Source organism: Balaenoptera acutorostrata, chromosome 15, assembly GCF_949987535.1.
Source record: "Balaenoptera acutorostrata chromosome 15, mBalAcu1.1, whole genome shotgun sequence".
Lineage (NCBI taxonomy): Eukaryota > Metazoa > Chordata > Mammalia > Artiodactyla > Balaenopteridae > Balaenoptera > Balaenoptera acutorostrata.
The window spans coordinates 74,376,998-74,397,790 of record NC_080078.1 but is presented as its reverse complement, the minus strand read 5'-3'; the positions used below and the strand labels follow the sequence as shown (position 1 = coordinate 74,397,790).

The 20,793-nt window shown below is 42.8% G+C and overlaps 1 protein-coding gene across 1 annotated transcript; it reads right to left on the bottom strand.

Moving 5' to 3' along the window:
- Window positions 1-299: 299 nt before the first annotated feature.
- Window positions 300-20,255, bottom strand: YWHAB (tyrosine 3-monooxygenase/tryptophan 5-monooxygenase activation protein beta). Its single transcript, XM_057529116.1, has 6 exons — window positions 20,060-20,255; window positions 7,012-7,314; window positions 4,687-4,810; window positions 3,678-3,841; window positions 2,555-2,650; window positions 300-2,262 (listed from the first exon to the last, which is right to left on the bottom strand). Exons 2-6 carry the CDS (start codon window positions 7,309-7,311, stop codon window positions 2,206-2,208), a joined length of 741 nt encoding a protein of 246 aa, XP_057385099.1. The 5' UTR covers window positions 7,312-7,314; window positions 20,060-20,255; the 3' UTR covers window positions 300-2,205.
- Window positions 20,256-20,793: the final 538 nt, after the last annotated feature.

Genomic DNA, 20,793 nt, shown 5'->3' with positions numbered 1-20,793 from the left:
ATTTTTTAAAAAAGAGGACGTGGTGGTGGTGCTGTGTGAGTGGGATGCAAAGTTAGCAGTCCATATCAAGTCTTAGAAGCCACAGAGAGGACCCAACACCTGGATGGTTTGTTGTGGAAGGTGGACAGGCTCTGTGTTAATTCATGGCAATTTCTTCCCAGGCCCTCGACTTCTGGTTCTAAAGGATGAAATGAAGCTGCTCCCTCCTTTTAAAGAGTAGAGCCCTGAATAAGTGTGATGAGAAAGGTTAGCTAGTTCTGGTGGTGATACAGGTGGCGCCACACATCAATGCACAGGCCAACTGATAAAATTTTTTATTTCACTTTTGAGTTTTTACACTTTTCCTGATTATTCCGTGTAAGGTGGAAACTAGAACTGTTTAAAAGACATACACAAATCGAGTACATCAATAACCGGGTTTTTTTCTTTTTTGCTATACTATTTTCACAACCACAGGTGTGCTTGCTAGGCAATATAACCATCACAGAAGCAAACGTGAGGCAGAATACCGGTGAGGAAAAACAAAGCAAGAGAGAGCTACCAGATATACAGACAGGCTCGTTCCACATTCACTACTGTGTTTTCAAGCGCCAAGTATTAACTGCACATTTTTGTTCAGCTAGAAAGGAGGGATTTTTTTTTCTTTTTTTTCCTTTTGGTTTGTTTGAAATCAGTGCATGAATGTTTCTCATTTCAGCAGATGGACAAACAGATGGACACTACGGCTATGGGGAATGTTCGGGGAGAGGGGGGGATACTGTGAGACTGGTAGGCCTGGCTATTCCCAACTCTCCCCATCGCAGTGTTCATGCAACTTCCCTGCATTACAGGGTCTTGTTGAAACGTGTCTGTGAACTTGACAGGATGGGTACACTTGGGAGAGCTGGTGACAGGTGCTAACAAGCATCATCAGGGCTGGCTGCAATATAAGGAGAAACCATGGATATTTAAAAATACTTTTTTGAGTCAGATCTTGGTGTGACTGAAGAGCAACCACCGTTGTGAGAACTGGAAGAAGACAGAGCTGAGATGCGGGAAGCTCTTTTCAACTCTCTGAAGCAAGGCCGGCTCACCGAAGTGCGCTCCTCAACATCCCTCACCCCCTCCAGGTCCCCTGTCCCTGCTCATCTAGTACTAAACCGTGAGCAAAAGGCAAAGAGAAAGAGAATGCACAAAGAAAACAATGTAAGGAAGCTGAAGGACAGAAATTGAGAGAGAGAAGAGAAAACCAAAGTCAATAGTCAAAAAGGACAGTGGGAAAGAATGTTTAGATTTCAAAATTTTAAAGCCCCGAGCTAGGAAGGACCCAAAGACTGAGTACTTACTCCTCAAGTGAAAGGCAATCTCTGCAGAACATTATTCTTAAAGGTGTTACCCAGGAAACAGATAAGGCCATTCATAAGATACACGGCTTTTTTTTTTCCTTCTTGAGCTCGCGGTTACAGGGAAAACAGATCCCACTATGGAAGCACAAGTTGCCAATCAGTAACATGCTGCTGTAGGAAAGGGGCTGGAATCACGTGTGGTCTGTGAGCACTGGACCTCTGCATGGTGTCATAAGCCAGTTATCTGCCACCAAGAATGTTAATTTCTGGCTTCGACTATCCTCAGAGGAAGACACTGTGGCCATCCGCAGTCATGAACCTTTGAGTGGCAACAGCCCCAACGGGTCAAGTGTCTACAAGCCCTGAACAGAACAGGCAGAGTCACTGTGAATTACCATGCAACTCGAATGCCAAACTAGACGTGTCTCATTCCAAGTCCCAGTGTCACAATATAATCTCTATAACTTTCTGTACAACTTTACAATGGAACCGTATTTCAGTGACTGTTTTGAATTGAATTAAACTTTCCAAAGAGTTACACATAATTCAGGTCTATTTTGTTTTCTACCAGTAAGAGTTCTGCTAAATTACAAAACCCCATAATCACAGTGTTCAGTTTTTTTTAAAAAATTAAACACACAGTAATCCTGTCAATGTTCTTCAAAATCAAAACTTCAGAATGCCGTGGCATTTATGTGACCAATCTGAGTTTTAGATACAAATACCAGCTGCTTATCCCATGGACCATTTTTGCTAGGCTGAGGCTGTGAAAAACTGAAAGTCGACGTACGATTCTTTTTTTTTTTTTTTTTTATCGCACAAAGGGATATACGTGGAGGGTACAGAGTGACACTGAAGAGATCACGAAGCACGACAGACATTAGTTCTCTCCCTCCCCAGCATCTCCTTCGTCTCCCTGGTTTTCAGACGTCCACAGCTGCAAAAGAAAAACAGAGCTATAAACAAAGTAGGGCTACTAAAAGCTTCCTCAGGGAGGTGGCCCAGTGTGTGTCATCTCATCTCATTTAACTGTTTAAAATTCTTCCTATATTACTGCAGACAGTGATGGCAAAGGTCAGAACTTCAGTAGGCATTTATAACCAATTTAAAAACTTAACTACCAGGGTACAAATCCCCTCTTGAGTCTTAGGCAAGAGTGAATTACGAGGTAGAGGAATCGGAATAAGCTATAAGCCCTCAGAAGCACTCATGGAATCAGAAGTACTTACAGTGAGATTGTCCCTAAGCAACTGCATGATCAGGGTGCTGTCTTTGTAAGACTCTTCATTCAGTGTGTCCAATTCAGCAATCGCTTCATCAAATGCCTAAAACAAAGAGCCTTCAGCAAAGAAGTCACAGGTTCCTTGGAACTAGTTTAGCCCAATATTTTTCTGCTAACAAGTGACTATCACTTCTCTTTCTGTACGGTACTTTGGGGGAACCTAGGTCATTGTTACCTTGTTTGCTAGTTATGTCAGCAAACACATGATGCTAGTTTATCAAGCGTCAACCAAAAATGACAAAAATTCCTAGATATGACCTTTACCTATTAAGTCAACAGGTATTACTGTTAACCCAGCACACTCATTCTAAGCAAACTCACATGATTTTTCAATTACCAAAGACGTTTCTAGTAATCCACCCTTTTTCTTCAAGCTGAAACTCAAAAGGTCTGGATACAAGGGATAAACGGAGAACAGAAGTTCACACAACTAAATCTGATTCAATTAAGCGATGGAACTTTGAGCATTCATTTCACACAGTTTTACCAACTAAAAATTTTTAAAAGAGTGTGCATATTGAAAGACTACAAAAATATGTAGAAAAGGCAGCTGGGTTACCAAAAGAAGACAGGAGGTAATTCAGTTAACAAAGAAAACAAGATCTGATTTCCTTCCTTTACAAGCCATAACCTCCAGTCTTGGTACAAGGCTGACAATGCACAATACAGTGGAGGCCTACAGTCCAAAGCGTGACAAAAACAGCAAACTACCTTCTCCCTGGATTGTCCACAACCACCCCCAGCCCCAAAAGAGTAATCAAACAACACAAACAAAAATCAGCAGAAGGCACTGCGAAGTCAAGAAGTAATAGGTGTGTATTTATTCCATAAAAGATACATACTCCTACCCCTGGAAAAATCTTCACAAAAGTCCAAGACAATAAGTTATGTTCAGGTAATTAAAAAATGGTACCAAAGAGCACAAGCAGTTTTACTATGATCAGAAACCACAGAGGGCACAACGATGTAAAACAACTATACCCCAATAAAAAATAAATAAATTTAAATTAAAAAAAAAAAAAACTCTGCCAAAAAAAAAAAAAAGAGAAACCACAGAGGGTCTTTCTCACCGTTTTTGCCAGGCTGCAAGCCTTTTCAGGAGAGTTTAGAATCTCATAGTAAAAGACGGAGAAATTAAGTGCCAGGCCCAGTCGAATTGGGTGTGTAGGCTGCATTTCTTTCTTACTAATTTCAAATGCTTCCTGGTAAGCCTGCTGGGAGTTTGACACAGTGGCTATAAGAAAGATAAAAAATATGAAAGGTTGGGTCTTTCACAGATTGCATCATATGCTGGATCCACTATCAAATTATTTTACCAAACTGGGCTGGAGCACATGCGCTATCAAACGAGGGTCAGTGTCTCTACGACTCGATTAACAATCCTTTGTTAAATGTGTACTCTAATCCAAGTACCATATTAAATGCTTTGAGGAAAAACAAAGACCATGATGACAAAGTCTACAAAAGCAGTTAGGAAATACAGAAATAACCCTGAACAAGATAGAACATGGAAAACAATGAGCTCTGATGGAAAAATCATGGACTTCAGAGTCAGACTCAAAGCTGGAATCCCGAACTCTTATTCATTAAGTGTGTGGTTTGGACTAAGTGAAAACCTCTGTGAGCCTTGGTTTCCTTATCAGAAAAAAAGGACAGACTCCCACCTACACTCCTAGCGTTGTGTGAGGGATAAATGAGACACACAGGAGGCGCTTAATAAAGCATAGCTATAATTGTCACCATTACACTAATGCATGTATATGACAAAAGAAATGCATCTCTATTTACTATGGTGGTTTCGTTCTACCAAACATTTTAAAGTTTCACCTCTAAAAGAGAGCTACCAAATAATCCTTAAAATAAAGATCTCTTTAAATGCGCTACTGCACCACACTTTTAATGCCCTCCATACTTGCCCCTCAGATACATTTGTCAACCCCCATGACCCTGTTTAACACTGGTCAGCACAATGCTGTGGTCCTTTAAATTCTGACTACAAACAAAGCAAAAACTTAAAATTATTATGAAGACTGGCTCCATTATTGGTCAAACTTCTTAAAAAAAAAAAAAGTTACTTACTTTGTTTATTTTCTCCAGATGCCACCTCAGAAAGATATCTAAAATAATCGCCTTTCATTTTCAAGTAGAACACCTTACTTTCTGGTTGTGTAGCATTGGGAATAAGGTATTTGTCCAACAGCTCCTAAAAAGTGATTCACATTCTGTTAAGAATCTGGAAATATTACTTACAAGATGTTAAAACTATGTTTGAGATTCAAGATACACACTACCACTTCTAAATAATTTTTTTGGAAGATTGAAAAAAATCGTAATTTTCATCCAAAGGTTTTAAATAGTTTTTAGCCCAGGTCATAACAGATGCCAGTATTTGTCTATTAAAAATCACTTTGACCGTCCATAAGGGGTTGATTAAAGTATAGCCATACAATGGAATGCTACATAGGCATTAAAAATGACGATGCAGAACTACTGTGATAACGTGGAAAGGTTCTCCAAAAGAAGTCTGGGGTCGGGGGGAGGGAAGCAGATAATAAAAACCATGTGACTCCTATTTTAATATTAAAATAGATATGTGTACATGCACGGAAATACCTAAGGGAAGAGTCTGGAAGAATATTTATCAAGATGTTAATAATGGTTCTCTAGGTGGTAGAATTAGAAGTGATTTTTTATTTTCTTATTTATCCTCTTCTGCCCTGTGTTTTTTTTTTTTTAAAACATGAACTTGTATTAATTCTGTAATTAGAGGAAAAAAAAAAAAACTTTCCATTTTGGGAGAAAAAAACGTGATAATAGGGCAAATCTGCCAAGAACTAAGTTTCGAATTGATCGGACCTGGGTAGAAATCCCTCCTCTGCTGCTTACTATCTGTATGACCCTGGACAAATGACCTAATCGCCCTGAGCCTTAGTTTCCTCAGCTACACACAGGGAAGCATAATAGCCACCTCCCAGCGTACTTATGAGGATAAATGAGCCAATGTTCACAAAGTGCTTAACACGCTGCCTGGCACGCAGTAAGCACTCCAAAAGTAGCTAATACTATTATTAATAATAAATTCCTTTAAACATTTATGCTTACAACAAAAGCAGTTCTGAAGGAGTCCAAGCTTCGTATACAGAGCAATATTTTCGAAGAGTTGTTTTAGAATGTGGCATCCTGAAAAACTGGTTAAGAGGCAGTAAGTACCATGCTTTTCTTCACATTCTTTCAGATGCTCATAAAAGCTGGTCTACAGTTCAGGAATTAGGGAACTTTCTTGCCTTTGGAATGCATGCCATACTTCATCTGAATACCAGATGTACCTAACATTCAGGAATTAGTGCACTGTTAACAAACCCCCAAATTACCAACAGGCAACAAATTTAGCCATGACACTCGTACACCACGACTCTAACAAAAAGAGCAGCTCAATGCAAAAGCTTAGTTGTAAGGGGATTTAATCAATCAAAGTGAGAAGATGCAGGGGGCAGCAGTCGTTTTAATAGTCCTTGCAGACAGACAGGGTGTAACTCCTTATGGGTTAGGGATGAGGAGTACTGCCTGGAGGCTGACCAGCTTTGTACTGGTTTTCAAAAGAAAGGTGTCAAGGGCAGTAACTCGGGCGAGGCAGCCAGCAGGGGAGGAGGTAGATCCACAAGTGTGAATTCCTTTTCCCTTCAAAGCAGCCCTCACCGTTCATTTTTACCTGATTTCACCTGGAAGAAAAAGAAAGTTCCCAGTGGGCTCAGGATGTGAGGGAAAGACAATATGATCATGATTTGCTCTAGGATATGCGCCCCTCCCATCCAACCCCAGATGGTGGCTCGAGGGAAAGCAGTTAGGAATCAGTCGTCTGACTAAGGCTTATATAAAACACCAGAGAGGAGAATCCCCAAACCACTTCTGATTTGCCTTCGGAATGCAGGCCCGAACTGATGGACGCGGCTACCTTTCAGACAAAAACTGGACTCTACGCTGTGCAGGGACTGGGGAGAGGCTAAAAGGCAGGTCGGCTTTCTGCTCCTCTCTCCCCTACTGGAGATGGCACTGCCATCACACTAATACAGAGAATAGCCTCTCTGTGGCTGCATCTATCAAAAATCCTGCCTCTCTGGCCTCAACTTCTAAAGAAAAGATGGAGGGATGCTGACCAAATGTACCTGTTTTTCAGAGGTCTTTGGAAAGGAGAGGAAAATACTCCATAAGAGACGAGCAACCTCTGATCAGGTAAGAGGTAAGAAAAAAATCACATCGTGTGCTTAAAACTTAGCTGCAGATGGTTTGCAGCTTCCCAGTATATTCAGACACTTTTCTCTCACGAGCTGTTTGAGAGTTCACATTTGTACATGAAATGAATACTATTAGAAATCGTTGTTTAGAACAGGGACACTGGCCGCTTACCAGAACATCGTTGCAGATGTCCTGCAGCTCTGCCTCGATCTTCTCACGATACTCTTTGCCCATCTGCTGCTTCTTCTCGTTCCGCTCTGTTTTCTGTTCGATGCTGGAGATGACACGCCAGGAAGAACGGCGGGCACCGACCACATTCTTGTAGGCAACAGACAGCAGGTTTCTCTCCTCATTGGAGAGCTCGTGCCCCTGCTCCGTGACTGCCTTCATGGCCGCAGCCATGTCATCGTAGCGCTCTGCCTGCTCGGCGAGTTTGGCTTTCTGTACCAGCTCACTTTTATCCATGGTCATTCCCTAGAACAAGAGCAAGAGAAAGAGAGAGAGAAAGCAAATGTCAGGCTTCGGGGCCCAGGAAATGCACGCGTGAATTTTCTTCCAAACCATCTGGAAGGAAACATACCTAAATGGGAAGCATCTACTTCCAAATGCCCTCAGTAATATCGAGCATGAGCGCCTGCAGGGTTAGGTTCTTTGCTATGGTCTTTTTTACTATTTTGGTCCATTTTCCCAACAGTCCTACAGGGCAGATATGTTCACAACAATCCCGCCCCCCTCTATGAGGTGAAGAAATGGAGGTTCAGAGGAGGCAAGTGGTGTGCCCAGGGCTAGGAGGTGGTAGAGAGCCAGAACTCAAACTCAAGTCTCTGTCTCTTGAGTTGTTTTCTTCCACTTTCCTAATCTGCCTCCTCAATGCACAGAGACGGCTTAATTCTTTAGAAGCTTATATTAAATATATGTACTTTTCTTCTTTCAAGAATTATCTGGTTTTGCTGTTTTCCCCCACAGTATGTGGAAAAACACCTGAAGTGGGACGACTGTTTCAATCAATCTTAAAGCAAAAGATATGACTTTCAGTGTTATATTTGGCAGTGCCCATGAAGCAACAGGTACCTAAAAAACAGGAGCCATTTTTATCACATCTTCTGCAATGCACTAACTTTGTTACAAGGAGACACTGTCCACGAGAGCACGGACTTGAGGCAGGCAGATTTGGCTCTACCTAGCACCAACTCTGCTACTTACAAGTGGCGTGACCTTGGTCAAATCACTCAGCCTCCGAGAGCTTCCGTTTCCTAACTGGAGAATAAGAATATTCCCAACTAACTCTCCAGCGGCCGCTGTGAGGCACGAATGACCTCATCTATGTGAAGGCACTGTGAAAAGTCTAGACATTATATACAAATATCAAGCACTAACTCTGTACGTGGTACAGGCTGCAAGAGATATGGGTGTATTCACCAAGATGCAGAGCAACAGAAATGCAAACCATAATTGAGTTTGCATAAAAGTTTTCCCGAAATAGACAAAAATCTTAGTGATTTCAGTTTATCATTTCATCAAACCCTCTATACACCAATCAGTGAATACCTCTTCAATAATTCACCTCACCTTAGTCAATTCCCCACTATAATAATCACCATTAATAGAGTGCAATAATTTTTGGATAACACGTAGCTAAAAAATTATTTATTAACCAATAAGAGTTAGTTTTATGTACTGTTGGTTTAAATTTCAATTGTATATCCACCTGTGCCACAGTGTAAAAATACACTAATATCTTAAGGTTTAAAAAGATAAAATACTACTTTAAAGAGTGGTAAGAATATCAATATTTTTAAAACAAATTCTTTCATCACTTTATACATTGCATCACAATTTAAGACTGTGGCTTCACCTCAAAAGTCATTTCTGTATTTTCAAGGGAGAAATTCTACAGACAGGACCCTACCATAAAAAAAAGTTTTATTAGATGGAGGACAATTTTAAGATACACTCTAAATCTAGACAATTCAGAAAGAGTTGGTTCTCTAGTTCAAAACTGTGAGTTTTCTTCCCACAACTTATTATCTAAATCATATTCAGAGCTGTGTCCTATGTAAGGCTCGCTGATTCTAACCTTACACTCTGAAGCAGATCTCACCTTGATCCGTCTGACTTCACCCACATCACCAGAATGAGACTACAACAGAGGTAGTAATAATCCATCCGCTCTCCTACATTTCCCAGCAACCCTTCTGCACTTCGGAGGGGTCATACAGTTAGTTCTGTCCAATGAAACATAAGCATAAATGACGCTACTTCCAGGTGCTGAAACTGCAAAAAACCACGCGAGGCTCTCTTCTCTCACGGCAGCCATGTGATCTAGACGGTGCTGTCACAAAACAGCAGTTTCTGCAGCCTGAGTCCCTAAGTGACCATGCAGTACAGAGACCCCTGCAAGCCCACACTGGACGTGCAACCTGAAGCCACTGAGATGTGGGGGCTGCTTGTTACCAACACACAACACAACCTAGTCCTACTCTAATACAAAGTCCATCGCAAATACACTATTCATCCTCTTAAAATTATATACTTCCTCCGTACATCTAACTTTCTCAATCGTAACGTCTTTCTGATCAGGATACTATCTCCATCTTTAAACAACCCTACTTTATGGTCCCTAAAAGTGAGACGCAGAGGGAAGCCAACTTTCAACGAACTTCAGAAGTTTTCCAGTTTGCTGACTAATTCAGAGTTAGAAGTCACCTAGTGGCCCACTCCAAAGTACAGAAACAGCACCTGTGCAACTCTACCCAGGAAAGATTCCAATTAATAAAAGTCCTGGTCAAAGCCAATTCAAAGCTAAGCTATCCCATGCAGTATTACAAACTAGTAATAGAGAAATGCAATTAGCACCGCCTAAGGGATGCCATGAAACTCTTTGGCTCTACCAGACCCCTTAACTAAGGTCCCCTCAACCCCCGACTTCTCCTCTTCCCAAACATTAAAAGTTAAATCATCTCTCTCCCAAGAATCCTGACGACTCCTTGGGACCTCCCAAATGTACACGCCCTATTTCTCAAAATAAAATGTGGCCTTTCTCGTTTGGGGCCAACTATTTCAGGCTTCTTTGGGATCACTACAAGAGCTCTTGGAGACTGAGAACCATGATGATATGGTAAAACTGAATGCATGTCTTAAAGAATGTAGTCATCTATTTAAAAATTTTTAAACACACACACACCCCCCCAACAACTTACAACAAACAAAATCCATAGCTAAATGTCCTGATGCCTACTGCTTACATAACTTTTGACTTATATAACATGGATTTTGAAGCAGCTAGACCAATTTCAACAGGAAATGGGTTACACAACACCCAGCGGTTTGGAGGAAGGCAGCAGACAAGGGAGAAACGAAAGTGTTCCTATTTCTACATCCCTAATAAACCTCCCACCCATCATCTTTCCCTAGTCCCACTGCTTTCAGCCTCTTATTACCTTTAACCTTCACATCTGCTATCAGAACCATTTTAAAGTTCTGATCAAGTCACGTCCTGCTCAAAATCCTTTACAGTTCCCTACTACTGACAGGAGAGTCAGATTTCCTCCCCTGTTAGTGAAGGTTTTCCAAGCTATCTCCCCAGGCTTCTCCCAAAACATGCCTTCTGCACAGCAGGTGCTTCTGTCAAAATGGTTTTCTTACACGTGCTTCTCCGTCTCTGCGTCTGTGCTCACCAAGCCATCCCTCTGCCTGAAATGTCCTTTCCCATTTATTCTGCATATAAAATTCTTCAGAGCACGGCTCAGATGGCATCCCCTCTATGAAACCTTTCTTAGGCCGCTTAACCTAAGCTGTCTAATCAGACAGCCACTGGCCGCATGTTAAAATGGAAACGTCTTGGATATACGGAGTTAATTTTTTTTGTCGGGGGGCCCCACACTGCGCAGCTTGCGGGATTCTAGCTCCCCAAACAGGGATCGAACCTGGGCCACGGCAGTGAAAGCGCCGCGTCCCAACCACTGGACCGCCAGGGAAATCCCTGGAGTTAAATTTTTTTAAATTACGAAAATTGATTCCATCCTTTTCCCCCGTTTTTAAAATGCAGTTACCCGATAATTTTAAATTACGTGGGACTCACATCCTGTGTCTATTGGACAGCACTGCTCTAAGCTGAAAATATTCTCACAGAGCACTGCATCTATACTTCTCTTAACGTCTCAGCACATTTCTTCAGCACTACAATTATCTGTCTGTATCGCGTACGCCCCTTCCCACACCATCAACTCCTTTAGGGCACACCCCCCGCAGCACCTCGCACGCAATCGGCATGAACCAGTTTTCGCTGAATGAGCGAGCAGACCCTAAAGCTGCAAATTTGGTAGAGTTCTGTCTCTTCTCAAATAATTCAAAGCACCTATTCTTCACAAGCACATTACGTCCTCATTACATCTGTACCTCACTCCATGTACCTCTGCACCTGATTTCAAAATTACCCTTAGTCATACCCGGACTCTTACTCAGCAACTTTGGATGACTCTCTTTTGGCTACTCCACCCAATCTAAACTCTTATCTGGCTTGCCAAGTCCTTCATAATTTGGCTCCTCTGTACCTATTAGGCTTTCTCATCCACTGTTCTCCAACATGTACCTTTCTTGCAGGCTGGACATCACTGAATACTCTTAACCGTCATGCTTAAACCTGCCTGAAATTACTTCAGTAGTTCCCTTCATCTAGAAAGCCCCCTGTTTACTCCCTGCCTATGTAAACTCTATCCATCCATCTAGGGCTAGAAAGCCTTCCTTGAATATCCCAGCCCCCACTGATCTACCCTGCCCACGAATCCAAACACACTCGTAGCCTCTTACACAGTCCAGGCTTCTCTAGGCCTCCATTCTATATGTTCTATGGTCCAAGTAATGAGTGGTGTACCATTTACAAACAGTGTTACATGTGTATGTCCTCAAAGGAAAGCTTCACATTTGTTTCTCATCTAATGCCTAAAACTTTGCCAAGTACAAAACTAATACTCAAATAAATGTCTGTGAATTTTTTCAGCAGGTCATTACTGGGAGGCTACCTGTACGTGGTGTGGCAAGAGGCCTGTGTGTAAGCGCAGAGGCTGCCACTACACAGCCGTGTGAGCTCGGTCGGTCTCAGTCTTCCAACCTCTGAACTGGAGGCAACAGCAGCTACCTCAGGAGAGGTGCTCTGAAGATGAGGTGCAGCGAATCAAAGGATAATAAATGTGGAAATCTTTTTTAAAAAGTGCATAGTGCACAACAAATTGGAAGTACTGTTATTCCTCTCACAGTACCTACACATCAGTTTTAGTCCATAAATGTGAGCTTGGAATTAAGAAAAAAAAAAAAAAAGAAGACAACCCATGAGAAGGAAAAACAAGTCTAATTAATCTTGTACAGGAAGCGAATATGTTACGATGTAACATTCCTGATGAGACTCCACCCCTCAACATCGTGAAAAATGGACACACTTGTTAACTGTTAACACTTTCTTTTATAAATTTATTTATTTTTGGCTGCATTGGGTCTTTGTTGCTGCGTGCAGGCTTTCTCTAGTTGCAGCGAGCGGGGGCTACTCTTCGCTGCGGTGCGCAGGCTTCTCATTGCAGTGGCTTCTCTTGTTGCGGAGCACGGGCTCTAGGCGCGCAGGCTTCAGCAGTTGTGGCTCGCGTGCTCTAGGCGCGCAGGCTCAGAAGTTGTGTCGCACGGGCTTAGGTGCTCCGTGGCGTGTGGGATCTTCTCGGACCAGGGCTCGAACCTGTGTCCCCTGAACTGGCAGGCAGATTCTTAACCACGGCGCCGGCAGGGAAGTCCCAACTGTAACACTTTCATTCATTAGTTCCTGATTTCATTAAGAGGCGCCAAGTAGTGATGGTTTATAATCAGGGCCTACTTTTCTCCTGAGACTTTTGAACTGAGAACCCACCAAGAAAAACACTGGCAAGAGAGCCTTCATTTGCTCCTAAAAAGCCTTAAAAGGCTACAGTCTCCTCATCAGGCTTGGCACTAACGGCACAGAGTCAAGATACCAGAGGGGACAAATGTATGAGAGGCCACAAGAGGTCTAACCCTGCAGTGGACCAAGAGATTTCCCAGATCAGGAAGATGCTGACATGCTCTCAAGCACGGGTGTCTATCTCTCTCAGTCACTGCAGGCAGCACTTCAGAGAACTGGGGAGCATTTGCTGATTAAACCAGCAACTGCTTAGTGGAGAATGGGAAACCATCTAGATATCCAACAGGGGAGTGGCTGAAAAGACACAGCTGGCAAAGATTACATGGCCATCAAAAGAAGGGATTTAATGTCTTAGAAAGATCTGTTACAGAGGTATGGGGTGGCGGGAGCTGCACAACAGTCTTCCATTTTTGTAAAATATCCCCTAAAGGATGTTATGAGGAGTAATTCTAAAGGTGCCCATAAAATAACAGGATAAATAAATGAAACCCTAAATCAGACAGTGAATGCTAAAACAAAAGTATATATGAACCAACCTAGCCCCTCTATCTCAACTCGTTGCCTAAGGGATATTTTTCTAGCCCAGGGCAGAATCCTGAGAGGTCATTTCCCAGTGGCCAGAAGGAGACATCCAAGAATAAGAAGGGACAAAAATTAAAATAAAAATGACTATCCATTGCTAATCCATATTTTTAAAAAAAAAGGCACTGCAAAGGACCTTATGAAATGTGGCCTTGAGAAGTATTAACTTTCAGCTACGTTTTGTTTTCAAGGAAAAGAACATGCTCAATTCTAAAATACTGAGCTTTAATTGAGTTTAATAATTTGCTAGAAATTTAAAACGAGGATTCCATTACCAGGTGTCAGGATTACTGAAGCTCCAACATGAAACCCGTATGAGTGGGACCTGTTTTTAGGAAAGCCCTACATACAACAAATCTGGGCTGCTAAAGAGAAATTAGGTAATTTTTAAAATAATGTCTCCGAATCTCAGTTTCCTCAAATATTAAAAGGAAACATTAATAGCTATCAAATAAGATGATATACATAAAATGCCTAGACAGTATTGGTCAAAGTAAAGGCTTAATAAATAGGCATATATTCTCACTCTTAAGCTACGTCACAAAAATACAATGTATATAATTTAATGTGTGTTGAAATAACTGCAAATGAAAAAACTACCAGTATTTCCAAGAACTCTCTTTTGGAGTTCAGAATAGCACAGTCCTCCCCTCAGAGAGCTGAAACTCTCAGGGTAGGAACACGAGAAGGGAGGGCAGACATATTTAAGGATTCTAAAACTTCCCCTTGAAGAAGCAACCAGGTAGAATTCAAAGGAGGAGGTTTCGTTTCAAAGGGGCTGGGCCCTGACTGGTTTTACGGGTGGGAGGGGTTCTGTGTAGGACAGGAAAGGGGGCTCCAGGAAGGGACAAGAAATACAGGTGTATGAATCAAGTGCATGTATGTTTTTCTAGATGAAAAAGAAATCACAGGCCAAAGTAGATGAGGAACTGAGAAGAGTTAATAATCTGGAGAGAGGAAACTGACAGGAGCACCTTAAAAATCTAGGCTAAGGGTGGGAGGGAGGGAGACGCAAGAGGGAAGAGATATGGGAACATATGTATATGTATAACTGATTCACTTTGTTATAAAGCAGGAACTAACACACCATTGTAAAGCAATTATACTCCAATAAAGATGTTAAAAAAAAAAAAATCTAGGCTAAAAAGTTCCACGGGGTAAGGAACTGACAGTCAATTCTGAAGAGCATTCACTGCCGGACCACCCCAGACACAGCACCCACAGCACAGTCAAGTCAAAGTTACAGTCCTGGAGTCACTCTGCTGGAGGAAAAGCAGATGCCAGACTACCGTGGGAGGGACTGAGAGAGCCAGTGGGACCAGGTGTTTAGTGGGCGTTACCAAGAAAAAATGAAGCACTCCTGGCTCTTAAAGAATTTTAATACCCAGTGAAAAACACCCGCTCTAAAAACGGGTCTGTATGCCATTCTACACACAAAATTCAGAGTCCTTTAATAAATTTCATTCTATTCACATGCTTGCAGGCTCTTTGTTAGAAAATGAAACACAGCATGTCTAAAATACAAAGGCAATAGCTGATATCCAGCCAACACTGAATTGTGGAGGGAAACATCACTTCTACTTCAAAATCCCTTCCTTCTTTCATATCAGTTGTTGAATATCATTGTTAATTATGTCCAATTAGCCAGAATTAAACCTGAAACAATGGAGGTGTTAAGTGATATATGCCCAAGGTCATACAATGTGAATCAATAGCAGACATGACAATAAATTGACCTCTTGGCTTGAAGTGATCAATGGAACAGAATAAAAAATTAAAATACATTAATTCTGATTCATAATCTAATTGGTCAACCTTGTGAATAGGTTCAAAGGCTTTGGGCCCACCAACATAATGGAACCCAGTCCAATTTACCAGTACTACACACCAACTCCATAGATTACCTGACCTCTTGTGAGTCTCAGTTTTCTCATGCATAAAATAGGCAAATCTACCTAAGAGGGTTCTTGTAAAGAGTAAAATAGATCATGATGCAAAACATTTAGCACAGTCTCTGCACACTGTAAGCACTAAAATGGCAGCTACAGTATATTCCGCACAGAAGTCTACAAGCGGTCAGCCAGTGAAGGGACACTTACTACACACCTCATTTCTTTTCAATCCAGATGGCTTTCCGTAAGACTTTTAAAAGGAAGGCACATGTTAACTTACATATGCCTATTTCTAAAGTAGCACTGATCAGAATTCAGTGTAAATGTCTTTGTTGGCTCCCACATTGGATTGTGAGCTTAAGGTAGGAACCCAAACTTCTATCTTTGGGCACCCAACATGTAACACAATGCCTGCCACACTGAATGTGAAACTACCTGATCAATGGATGCAGTTTTTTAAAGTGAACAAGCTATTTCCTATGTGGACAGAGGTAAGCAGACCACTTCTGACCTATAAAACACAGACTATATTTAAACTCTGTCTTAGACTACTCTTTGAAAAAAGCCATCTCAGCTCCAGTCAGGAGACAACACTATGCTCTCTGACCAATCGTTTCTCAGGTACCCATTGTTATATTTATAGGTTCAAACTGAGTTTCAAAAAGCCCTTGAACTCCTCTATTCAAAAGTCCAACCAATTAGTTATACAAAAAGCCACACCAGCTTATTGGTTTAGTAAATAACAACAAAATACCCATCATTTATGATCTGCCTAAATGTGCAAAAAGTTAGGGGTTTATATCAACTCCTTTAATCTTAAGTATCCTAAGGGGTAGATGTCATTGTCCCAATAACCTGTTACACAGGTATATTTGGTACACGCTCTTTCCTCTATGCAGCACCGCCTCCTAAAGAGCAATATGATTCTTAATGATTACTTAAGGAAAAGAGAATGACACTTTTTTGAAGAACCACACAAAGTTATTACAATGAGGTTTGAGAACTGGACTTAATTTATCTAGCTTTAAAAATCAAAATAAAATTAGTTTAAAACAGCATATGTCAAAAACTCATCAGACTGTCAAACAAGCTTTAAGGTGAGCTTTGTGGGCAAACAATAACAATGGCCGGGGCTCATATCAACTTTATTGTCTCCTCCAATCTCTGCTCTGGTCAAGGCCATTCAGAAATAACTTTTATTGTTGGGTCTCTTAGGGAAAACAATGAAATAAACTAACCAGTACAGGAAAAAACTTAACACAATAGAGGGCTGGCCAGATTATTTTAAAGTCACCTTACTAACCTACAGTCTGCTGGAAATGCCTTGATCTCAAGGCCATCAATCAATTTCATCTCATTGTAAGTATCAGAAACACATAATTATGCTTATCTTAGAAGATCTTTTAGCAGAGAAAGCGGAAAGATGATTGGCTTTTAGCATACACATGACAGAACAGAAAGTACTTTCATCCATTTTTCCTAAGTTAAGTAGTCCCTTTAGAAAAATTCCCTCAGAATCCAGCTCTGTTAGTTTCTCCATAATGACACAGAGAAGACTAGGATCTATTCATGTAGAGACCAAGATGGTTTTAAAGCTTAAAAATTGCTATTATACAACTAATTTCTTGCCTCCTAGCTAGTGTGGATTGTGGTCACCTGTCCTTAGAAAAATGTAGGAACCTAGGAACTTAAATTCCCTTTACAAGTAAATTTTAGTTCATTTTCTATGGTACCCTCATTCAAGGAAAACTGCTTAGTTTGATGCCACTGAAAGAGCAGACAGCATAATAGGACATTTTAATTTAGAATTCTTTCTCTACTTACGTAGACATAGATACTTGGTCTTGACCAAATTCTATTAGAACCTAGGATTGGATAAATCAGTGTGCAACAAAGTAGCTGATGAATTTTCTCCCTAGTATGAAGCAAATACTAGAAAAATTGGGTTTTTCACAAGCTTGCTTCCTAATGCACACCAGCAGTATCTTCCCTGTATGCCAGAATAAATATACTAACCCCCACCAAGAAACTACATTATATCTATTTCCAAAAATACCTAAGATTCCTGTCCAAACACATTTACTTGAATAAGATGCGGGTAAAGAAAAATTAACTACTAGATGGTATTCACATGAAAGATATACATGTGTTGTTCTACCACAAGTAGAAATCTATCATTAGAGCCAGACTGCCTGGGTTTGATTCCTGGCTCCAGCACTTACCCAGTGCTGTGTCTGTATGCCCCAGGAAAATTATTTAACTTCTCTGTGCCTCAGTTTCCTCAACTGTAAAATGGGGCTAGCAGTACTTACCTATCATTGGCTGTTATGAAGGCTCAGTTAATATGTGTAAAGTGCTTAGAACAAAGCTTGGCACATACAAATGGTAGCTATTATTATTATAGCTTGATGCTACCTCATCAGTTGATGAATAAATCATATGGAAGGACTTTATATGTGCCTATACTCTACAGCATATATACATATGTCTTATGAATATATATGTATATTCAGGAATGTAGTCAACCAACATTTATTAAAAATCTGGTATATCTCACACCCTTATTTTAATTATTGAGTTTGTCACAATAATACATCAAAGACTATTACCATTTGCATTGATCAGATGAGAAAATGGGCTCAGAAAGACTGAAGATGCTCTACACAAAACTGTTCCAGAATAATGTATTGTTTTTTGAAAGCAACATGTATACAAAGTAGAATGCAACCAAGGGGGAAAAAAGCCCTTAACAGTGAACTCTGTGATTAAAACACAAAACCGAAAGCTTATATTTAACAATTTACAGTCTGTAATAAGGTCTCTTGACAACTCTGGAGACAGAGAAACCAGGAACCAGAGATTAAGCAGCACACTGAAGACCACATTGCTAGAAAATAAGAGCGGAATCAAATTTATCTGACTCCAAGTCCAGTGCTCTTTCTGCTTCTATATCCACAGCCAAATGGGTAAAATGCACTTTTTGCAGTGGCCCAAACCTCTGGAGACTCTGCCTCCAGAACTAGCATTAGGGGAATGTGCTCAGCCTGGTTTTGTGGAGGCTGCTTCCCTGATCCACAGAGCTCCGGTTCTAAAATGGCTCCAACGTAACACAAGCACGGCATGATGGGAAATGTACAGAAGATTACAGGGTAGGAGCCGTACTCCAGGGGCTGACAGGCCGTAAATATTTGCTACTGATGAAAGAGGAGATTCAACCTGGAAACCAGGTGTGTGGTCTAGGTCAGATCATCTCTTTTCTCATAAGGACTTCATCTGTAACATGGGTGAATGGTTTCTCATCTCACTGAAAGGAGAGGCTTGGGAAATAATTCAGCAGTTGCTACTGGATTATTAGCCTTCCACTGTGAAGATCACCTGTAAAATTCTAACTTGGGTCCAATAAAAACTGACAGGTTTTACCCTCACCATGTGTGCTAAGGACACAGATCCTAGAAAAACGAAGGTTCCGGCAACTGATATATTCCTAAATAAGAAATGGGGTGTCCTAGAAGCAGTCAAGAAGGAAATGACCAAGAATCATTAACACATATAAATTTCTAACATGAAAAGGCAAAAAGCTGAGTACCCATGTGTCTAGTTCTATAAACTGCGTATGTGTGTGGTTTCATATGAACAATTGAGACAGAGTGAGAAATGCAGACAATTTTTCATATTCTCCCAAGTGCTTCATCTTTCTGTTTTGGCTCCTGTGGCCGCCTGATTTTATATGTTCATAACAACATCTTGCCAAATTCTGTCTCTCACACAGGGCAAGTAAAATCAGAACCTGATGCTATCTAGCCTTACCAAAGGGAAAAGCAGTGACGGCAAGGACAAGAGACAGGAATTTTTACAGAAAGGTTGGCGAATTGTCTTACCAATACTGCCACTTTTGAAAACCCCATTACATGTGAGTTCTTCATTTGCAATAGACAAAGATGTACTCATCTTGTGCAGAAAAGGGGCCTAATCACTCCCACCCCTTCGCCACCACCAGGGAGGCCACCAGGAAAATTTCAGTCCTAAAAACGTGCTAACACACAGTATGGGGGAATTTGGGGCGAGGACACAAAAGACTCTGGCATTAAATGACGGTAAATACCGTGGGAAAATATTTCGATTCTCAGCTTCCGACATTTTTTTTCCTGGGGATCCCGCCTGACTCAGTAACCAGTTCCAACAAATGCATTTTCTTGATTCAAACCTCAACCCTGCGCCTCCCAGGGAATCTCGGGTCCTGCCAGGCTCCCAAACCAGCGAACGATGATGAAATGGCTTTACTGCAAAGTGGGAGGGGGTTTTCCCTCTGCTCTCTCCCAAGGTTAAACCCCTTACCCATCCAGCGGGAGTCGAGCAGGGGCACTGGGGATCAAGAGCTCGCCCGCATTTGGTTACATTTTCATTTGCGGAAACCGGAAAGCGAGGAGCAGGGGTGACAAGGCTGAAAGGCTCGGTTCTGGCCGCTCAAGGCGCAGGGAGGGGTCGCGCGGGGATCGAAGTTGGGTAGTGAGGGAGGGTCGGGGGTCCGCGGCCCGATGTCCCTTCCGGCCCGGTACGGCGCCGTACCCCGCCCGCCGGGCAGGGACGCAGGCGGCGAGGGCGGCCCGGGCCTCTCCCAGAACGAAGGGCCCGGCCCCGGAAACAGGGAGGGGCCGCGGCGAGACCGAGCCCGCGTCGCAAGCGGCCGCACGGGGCCGAGGAGGCCGCGCGCCGCCGCCCCGAGGGCCCACCCGCGGGGTCGCCCTCGTCGCCGCCGCCGCCGGTGGTGGGGGAGCTTTGGGCTCGGGCCCCCGGGGGCCCCAGGCGGACCCCGCGCCGCACTCACTGTGGGAGGACTGCAGGGGGGCAAAGACGCTTGCGAGCGGAGCTCCGGGCGCAGTGACCGCTTCCTTCCAAGCCCACTCCTCCGGCGGCGGCTGCAGTGACGGCGGCGGCAGCAGCTACCCCGGCTCCGGAATCGGCGGCGGCGGCGGTGGCGGCGGCGGCGGCTCCACTTCCGCTCCGGTCACCACTTCCGCTCTGGCCCGAGCCCCGCCCCTGCGCCGCCTCTTCATTGGGCGAGCGGGGCACGGGGTTGCCCCGGCCGCCCGAGAGGGGCGCCGACCGAGGGAGGAGGGAGAGTTGATAGCTGGGATGCTGCGGCCGGTGGAGGGCGGGGGTCAGGGCCGGGAGCAAGGAGGAGGCGGGCGTAGGGGGACGGAAATGGGGGCGGGGAGAGGAAAGAGAAGGTGGAAGAAGCGGAGGCGGAGCTGAGGGGGAATCTAGAAAGGGGACGTGTGGGAACCAGGGAGACTGGGCGAGGTTTGGGGTTCGGCGGGCCTGAGGCTTAGGCTTGGAACTCGCCCGCGTCAGGCCCAGAGTCTCCGAGGTCATCGGTTCCCACCCCACCCAAAAAGTAATCGTCACGAGGTCGGAGGTTGAAGTCAGTCCTCTTTTGCTGTGTGCTTTGGGAATGCTGGATTTAGGGAAGGACAGATATTGCTCATCCCTAAATTTTCGCTTAGTCCTCCCTTCAGTCCTTCAAGGTACTGATCATTTCCTCCTTTTGTGGACTGAGGA

What these genes read in the sequence shown, in the direction of transcription:
- YWHAB (XM_057529116.1), bottom strand. Translation starts at nt 7,311, where the DNA reads ATGACCATGGATAAAAGTGAGCTGGTACAGAAAGCCAAACTCGCCGAG. An exon ending in ATCTGGAGAAAATAAACAAA is followed by an intron (nt 3,842 to 4,686) that starts GTAAGTAACTTT and finishes TCTTTCTTATAG; the next exon opens with CCACTGTGTCAAACTCCCAG. An exon ending in CTTGCAGCCTGGCAAAAACG is followed by an intron (nt 2,651 to 3,677) that starts GTGAGAAAGACC and finishes TCTTTGTTTTAG; the next exon opens with GCATTTGATGAAGCGATTGC.